Source organism: Hypomesus nipponensis, chromosome 28, assembly GCF_054491055.1.
Source record: "Hypomesus nipponensis isolate SF chromosome 28, ASM5449105v1, whole genome shotgun sequence".
Classification (NCBI taxonomy): Eukaryota; Metazoa; Chordata; class Actinopteri; order Osmeriformes; family Osmeridae; genus Hypomesus; species Hypomesus nipponensis.
In genome coordinates this window covers 4,898,516-4,905,746 of record NC_140388.1, presented here as the reverse complement: position 1 = coordinate 4,905,746, position 7,231 = coordinate 4,898,516, and the positions used below count along the sequence as shown (strand labels likewise).

Here is a 7,231-nt window from a genome sequence, read left to right as displayed (position 1 = left end):
TTCAAAAGATCTTGGTAAATATTGTGATTTTTAACTCAATAAAAGATGGACCTATTAGGGAGCTAAAATGTTTTATTTATTTATTTGTATCCATGACAATCCCAAGAAGATCAAACACGTTTGATGGAATTCCAAACCATTGTCACAATGAATGAATCACAGTGTCGAACATTCCATTCTAAAGTTACCATGAATATGATGTACCAAACACAGCAGAAATCATCGACACAAGACAAGCACTGCCTCTTTACAATTACACACAAAACGAAAGACAGTATGTACAAAACAATGTACTATGTTCAAACTGTATAGGCCTATTCATGACTTTTGGTGTCTCAACAGGAGACCAGTCTCATGTAGGGTGTTTTTTTTTCTTCCTCAAAAACAATATTTCAACACAAATAGTTAGATATAAAAATATGACATTACCAAACCTGCATGCCAATGGTACTCCCTGTAGTCTTGATACAAATGTTTCTCTCCACACAGACCTGCAGCCATGAATTGGGAACTTCCCACCATTGATCCACATGCTCCTGTGAAGTTCACTGAGCTGTATGACTTTTTGACACCACCAAAATGTCTGGATGAGGTAAGATTGTGGTGATAAACCATAACCAAATGCAACAGTATCACTGTGCTTGATGACAGTGGCATTATATATGATGACTGGCATAGACATTGACACAACTGTCTCCTAGAAAACAACCATGAGGCAGTTCATGTCCTTACTGGAGCAAGGAGCGGTTCCATCCTCTGTTACTCTGAAGGACATCACCGAGTGGCTCTCTGGGGAAGAATGCTTCATCAGCAAGTGAGACAGGCTTAGTCTTTCTCTCGGGAGTTACAAAATACATGTCTGTGCACATATGTGTATATGTGATGGTTGTGTGTGAATGTGTGTGTGTGTATGAGAGAGAGAGAGAGAGAGAGAGAGAGAGAGAGAGAGAGAGAGAGAGAGAGAGAGAGAGAGAGAGAACAATTGTCATTCAAAAAGTGATGGTTTGCTCTTTATTTCTTCTATTTTGAAGGTGTCGGGCCTGCAATCAAGACTTGCGACAGCTGACTGCCATAAGGGTAAGAGCTTCATAGTGGACCTTGTCCACAGTACAAACTCCCAGAGACCCAAAGACTCGTATTACGAGTCTCTATATCGAAGACAGTAACAGTGCAAGTTACATTAATTTATTCAAGGTGTTAGTGTGTGATTGCACAGAATTGATCTTTTGATGGTGTTTCTGTACTCAGGTCTGGTATATGAAGAGACGCGACCAGCTTCTGAAGATCCAGCAGGAGATTCTTAGAGAGACCGAGAAGGAGTGTCGTCTCTCTGGGCTGTTTGGCAGAAGGGTACGTGACAACAACCTGGTGTAGAGTACAGTACTTCAAATTCTGGAACAAAGGATTTCCTTTATTTCTCTGACTGACAACTCTTTCTCTCCCTCCCCCTCTCTCTCCCTCCCTCCCCCCCCCTCTCTCTCTCTCTCTCTCTCTCTCTCTCTCTCTCTCCTCGCGCTGTCTCTCTCTTTCTCTCTCTCTCTCTTTCTCTCTCTCTCTCTCTCTTTCTCTCTCTGTCTCTGTCTCTCTCTAACTCTCTTCTATTTTTCGAGCATGAAGATGTTCAGACCGTCTGTAGAGACAGAGGTCCGACATCTGCTCTCTGGCCTTCCTCACAGCCTGAGGCCCTCTCACTCCACCTCTGAGGTCCCCGGAGCTCCCAGTCTCCTGCAGGAAACTGGAGAGCTCACCCCCAGGCTGGTCACCATCACCTTCCGCCACCTGCTGGGTGGATGTACACAGGGAGGAACCACCTGGACCTCCGTAGACGGGCTGAGGGCCAAGGCCGCCATGGAGGAGATCCGGTGGCTGCTGAAGGACACCGTCACCTCTGTCCTGGCTCCGTACGGGGACGTCCCATTACACAAGATTGTGTTCATCACCTCAGCTCTGGCCCGGGATGTGGTGAAGGCTGTCTTTGACAGGTTTGAGGTGGAGTCTACCACTTTCTGCCTGCTGAATGACAGCTACAACCTGCATGCTCTGGAGGCAACCAGGAAGGTGGTCGATGAGTTGGCAAGGGGGAACAAGGTCATTGTGTTTTCAGTCTGTAGCTTATAGATGTCAAAATCACTCACATTTCACGTTTCTCTCACGACAGCTCCAGAACAGGTGGGCATAAACTAGCTCTTAAACTAAGTCTCACAGTTTTAACTGTCTATCAACAGGGTCATAACAAGCCAGGTGCTGAGAGCTCCTTCAGCCTCAAGGAGAGCATCACCGTGGCCACTGATCCCCAGGCAGAAAAGGTGAAGAAAGCAGATTGATTCATAGTTGGCTTTGGGTTCAGTGTAATCGTGACCAAATGGGAGATTGGCAACTAAACCTTAATTCTCCATAAACCTTATTCACCTTAAACCTTAATTCTAAACCTTAATTCTCCCTCCAGTCTTGGTCTACCTCAATGGAGAAAGGCCTCACCATCAAGGCCATCATCCAGGACCAGGACAGCAAGGCCCTGGCCAGTGCTGGAGGTGACATGAAGACCAGTCAGACCAGACATCTGACTGCATCTCAGCTGTCCACAGCTTCTCTGGCTGAGTCTGGCCTCGACCTCACCCTGAGGGAGGCTGGGGCTCATGCTGCTGAGGGGAAGCTGGACAGAGGCAAGGCCTCAAAGCTGGCCTTAGAAGCTGGCCTCACCAGCACCAAGACCCTGGATCTAGAGGCTGGCCTCACCAGCAGCAAGACCCTGGATCTAGAGGCTGGCCTCACCAGCACCAAGACCCTGGATCTAGAGGCTGGCCTCACCAGGACCAAGACCCTGGATCTAGAGGCTGGCCTCACCAGCACCAAGACCCTGGATCTAGAGGCTGGCCTCACCAGCACCAAGACCCTGGATCTAGAGGCTGGCCTCACCAGCAGCAAGACCCTGGATCTAGAGGCTGGCCTCACCAGCACCAAGACCCTGGATCTAGAGGCTGGCCTCACCAGCACCAAGACCCTGGATCTAGAGGCTGGCCTCACCAGCACCAAGACCCTGGATCTAGAGGCTGGCCTCACCAGCACCAAGACACTGGATCTAGAGGCTGGCCTCACCAGCACCAAGACCCTGGATCTAGAGGCTGGCCTCACCAGCACCAAGACCCTGGATCTAGAGGCTGGCCTCACCAGCACCAATACCTTGGCCTTAGAAGCTGGCCTCACCAGCACCAAGACCCTGGATCTAGAGGCTGGCCTCACCAGCACCAATACCTTGGCCTTAGAAGCTGGCCTCACCAGCACCAAGACCCTGGATCTAGAGGCTGGCCTCACAAGCACCACAACCCCGGCCCTGGAAGCTGGCCTCACCAGCACTAAGACCCTGGATCTAGAGGCTGGCCTCACCAGCACCAAGACCCTGGATCTAGAGGCTGGCCTCACCAGCAGCAAGACCCTGGATGGAGCTTTTGCCAAGATGCTGTTGCTTCTAGAAGATGAGCCACTGCTGAGCATCCATGGTGTCTTCCCTCAGGAGGCTCCAAGACTCCTCATGGTGTGAACATGACATCATTCTTTTGTTGACAAGTTTCATCAGACTGAATATTACCATTGCACATGTGGTATGAATATACTTCAGTTTGGAAGTTGATGCCATTGCTCTACAGTATAGTTGATGGTCTTACATGCTTAGTATTGTCTGTTCACAGACCAGTGAGGTCCCAGCTGACATGGAACAGGAGAGCTGCATTGGTGAGTACCTTCTCAGCTACCAGGAAGCTACATGCACACGTTCTACTACATACACACTTCTCAGATATACCAGGAAGCTGTGTGGAGAACATGCAGATACAGTGTTAATGCAGGTTTTCTTCCTCAGTGGGCGGACAACAGGAGAAGGATGGAGGGGAGGAGATAAGGGGGGGGATGAGAGGATTCCTCCGTCGAATGAGGAAGCTCTTTACCTGCTGCTCTGCCTCCTCAGAAGAGGAGGACTAGAGAGGCTCCCCAACAGTGAGAGGAACCTGAGGACCAGGCAATATCATCCATATGGACCCCTTGGACAGAACCTGTGTTCATCACAGAGCCTGAGCACAAAATAAAATGTCATTTGAAGCCATGTCTTTTTTTGTGGTTGACTTTTTATTTCTGGGGATTTACTGAAAATAGCGTGTTTGTCAGTGTTCATTATTTTGATTTACAAATATACATATATATATATACATAACAATTAAAATATATAGTGTCTGCTACACTAGGGTCCAAACAATTGAAGTACAACATTCAAACATTTGAACATTAAAGTTCAAATGTGGCATCATTTTAATGTAAACATTTTGTAACACGGCGCACAATGCAGCAGAGGGATAAGACCAGAAGCCCTTTTAGACTCTCCATGTGGTTCAATTCTTCAATGAAAAAGACACACGAACCCAAGCACCTTAGAACCCTGTAGAGCATTCCATAAGAGAGCCAGAGGCAGGAGACAGAGAAACAGCATGAAGGAGGCTTGAGACAACTCAGAGGTAACAGAACAGAACATGAGGTCTACTGCAGGTTTTAGGTAAAGTACATCTTGTATGTGAACACCAGGGTGCCTGTGTCGAAAGAAAGATCGGGTGATATTAAGACCCGCTTCCATGATAGGTTTGTTGTTTTGTGGATGTCAGCTAGTGGTCACAGCCAAACAGCTCCAGGGAAAACCTGTGCTGTTCCGGAAGGGCCCGGGCCATGAGCATGACCTTGACGCTCTCAAAGTGGTAGTAGTGGTGTCCCACAATGACCTTGACGCCGTCAGGACCACATATGCCCGCGTCAACCTTCTTGAAGAGGGTGAAAGAAGCATCTTTCACAGGAACACAGGGGCTGGCCATCAGGTCTGTGTCGTAGACGGTTTGACCTCTTAGGAGCAAGAGGATGGTCATCGTAAATCTGTTGTGCTGTAGCAGATTAGAGCTATCAAAATCAAGTGTCAACTTGACTCTTAACAGCGAGCAATTTCAACCTTGATATATTCCTATGTGAAATCAATAATATAAAGGTTATGGCATTGTATGAGATGGTGTATGAAAAGTGTCGCAATCTAGATAGACTTTACAGTCTAAAAAAAACATAATTATGAACCTACAATTAGCAGTCACAGCGTTTGACAATGGTGATTCAATCTGATCCCTGATGGTTTGTGCATTGGCTGTGTGTGTGTGGTCTGCCCCCAAGTGGATTGCTGGTGGAACTGCAGGGGACCATGATGCAGGTGACTTAAACACATCTGGTCATTACTACATTAAAATAGAACCCCTAGATCCAGTCATTATATAGAACGTCCCTACAAAGAGATTTGAACAGTAATATATCACCCAGCAGTACTGCATCCTAACTTGTCATAGAAGCAGCAGATGACACAGACCCAGTATGAGGGCCGAGGCCCAACTCCATCACCTTCATACTGGATGTGACTAACATACATGGAGGATCATCTGTTACCTGAGGGGACTGGTTGACAAGTTCATCAGAACAATAACAACTTAATAAGGTGTTCATTTACCAGATGATTTTATTGAAAGCAACGTACCGGGTGACATGTGAACCTGCGACCTGTGAGTCAAATGCTGATCACCCACCAGGTCATCAACCATCAGATTCCACAGTGAACAGTCTGTATAAATCATCACTTTAACATCCTTCATGAGTGACCTACAGACCAGAGAGGTGGGATCTACCTCCTGCATGTTCTACCATCATCATCATCAACAACCAGATTCAGTGTGAACAGGAATATGAAACCTGACCACTCAGGTGTTCAGAGGAGTGGGACTACAACTACCACACACCTCACTGGGATGACATCACAGACACCTCTGATTGGCAGATCTTTACGTCAGGGTATTTGGCATCACCAGCTCCTCCAATAGAGAAGTATGGGTAGAGTGAAGGAGTCTTTCTGAGTGTGGATGTGAGTCATGTCTTCAGGGTCGTAGAAGGAGACTTCCCCCCTGTCCCAGTCCAGCTGAACTCTGACCCTCTGGAGTCTCCTCTTCAGAGGGAGAGTGTTACCCAGGACATCAATGTACTGACCCCCCCCTCAGAGTTAGACACCAGAATCCAGACTTTGGCGTTGCATTTATCTCCCCCTTCCTGTCTGCTGACTCTCTGGCCACACCTATATTCCAGTCAGGATGTTCCCCCACCTCCACCTCCCAGCTGTGCTTCCCTGAGCTGAACCCCTCAGAACCCAGAACATGGGGGTACTTGGTGTTCCTCTCTGGGTTGTCAGGGAGCTGTTTTGAGCCTGTGTTTCTAACACTGGTCAGATCATCAGAAAAAGAGAGACAGGAATGTGCAGTCTCAGGGTCCAGAATAACAGGAGTGAAGCTGACCACCCGCCTCATCTTCTCCCACACTCTGAAGGTCAGGTTGCCCAGGTGTTTGGCCACGTCTATCAGCGCTCCTGAGAGCAGCTGTGGATCCGGCAGTGTGACCTGGGCTCTGGTGCTGGACTGAGTGTGTTTAGAGCTGCTGAGAAACGACACCTTGTGTTTCTGCAGCTGCTGTTCCACAGCAGAGATGCTGACGGAGAGAGAGGAGATCTGGGCCTGAATCTTCTTCATCTCTCTGGAGATGGTCTTCCCCTTCTCCTCCTCTTCCTCCCTCACAGCTGCCAGTCTGGCCTCCTCTTCCTCTCTCAGGAACCGGTGCAGCTTCTCAAACTGAACCCTGATCTGTGTCTCCGTGGTGACCAGCTGCTTCTTAGAGTGCTGCACTACGTCCTGGTACGTCTCCTCCACATGTTTGTATTTGTCCTGCTTGTCCTGCAGAGACTGTAAGTCACCCTTCAGTTTCTCCTTCAGACTGTTCACTGCCTCTTCCAGAGGAACCACCTTGTGGTCGTGGTCGTCAGGGAACTCACAGACGTGACACACAGCTCTCTGTTCCTCCTCACAGAACCACTTAGGCTCCTCTGAGTGTTTGCTACACACCACCTCCACCCCCCTTCTCCCCTCCTCTCTTCAAACGATCCTGCTTTCTGTCTCCCAGCAAATGAGTCGGCTAAATCCTTCAATGAAAAGTTTACTCTTGCATCTTTAGAGGATTTTCTCTTACAGACGGGACAGTTCTTGTTTTCAGTCTGATCCCAGAACTTAGTCAGACAGCTGGAGCAGAAGCTGTGGTGGCAGCCCAGAGACACAGGATCTCTGAAAGTCTCTGAGCAGACGTGACAGTTCAGGTAACTCTCCAGGAGAGACTTCTCTGCCAT

The 7,231-nt window shown here is 48.3% G+C and overlaps 2 protein-coding genes and 2 pseudogenes across 2 annotated transcripts; 2 read left to right on the top strand and 2 right to left on the bottom strand.

The window, feature by feature from the left end:
- Positions 1–226: 226 nt before the first annotated feature.
- Positions 227–1,374, top strand: LOC146219598 (uncharacterized). The gene is made up of 5 exons (XM_084695310.1): positions 227–274; positions 490–592; positions 702–814; positions 1,032–1,077; positions 1,249–1,374. The coding sequence occupies exons 2-5, from the start codon at positions 500–502 to the stop codon at positions 1,372–1,374; spliced, it is 378 nt and encodes a 125-aa protein (XP_084551436.1). The 5' UTR covers positions 227–274; positions 490–499.
- A 237-nt stretch (positions 1,375–1,611) lies between these two features.
- On the top strand, positions 1,612–3,538 carry LOC146219597 (uncharacterized). The gene is made up of 4 exons (XM_084695309.1): positions 1,612–2,088; positions 2,226–2,306; positions 2,447–3,121; positions 3,512–3,538. Exons 1-4 carry the CDS (start codon positions 1,612–1,614, stop codon positions 3,536–3,538), a joined length of 1,260 nt encoding a protein of 419 aa, XP_084551435.1.
- A 1,108-nt stretch (positions 3,539–4,646) lies between these two features.
- LOC146219596 (hemopexin pseudogene) lies at positions 4,647–4,901 on the bottom strand (annotated as a pseudogene).
- A 907-nt stretch (positions 4,902–5,808) lies between these two features.
- Positions 5,809–7,231, bottom strand: LOC146219595 (E3 ubiquitin-protein ligase TRIM35-like; annotated as a pseudogene).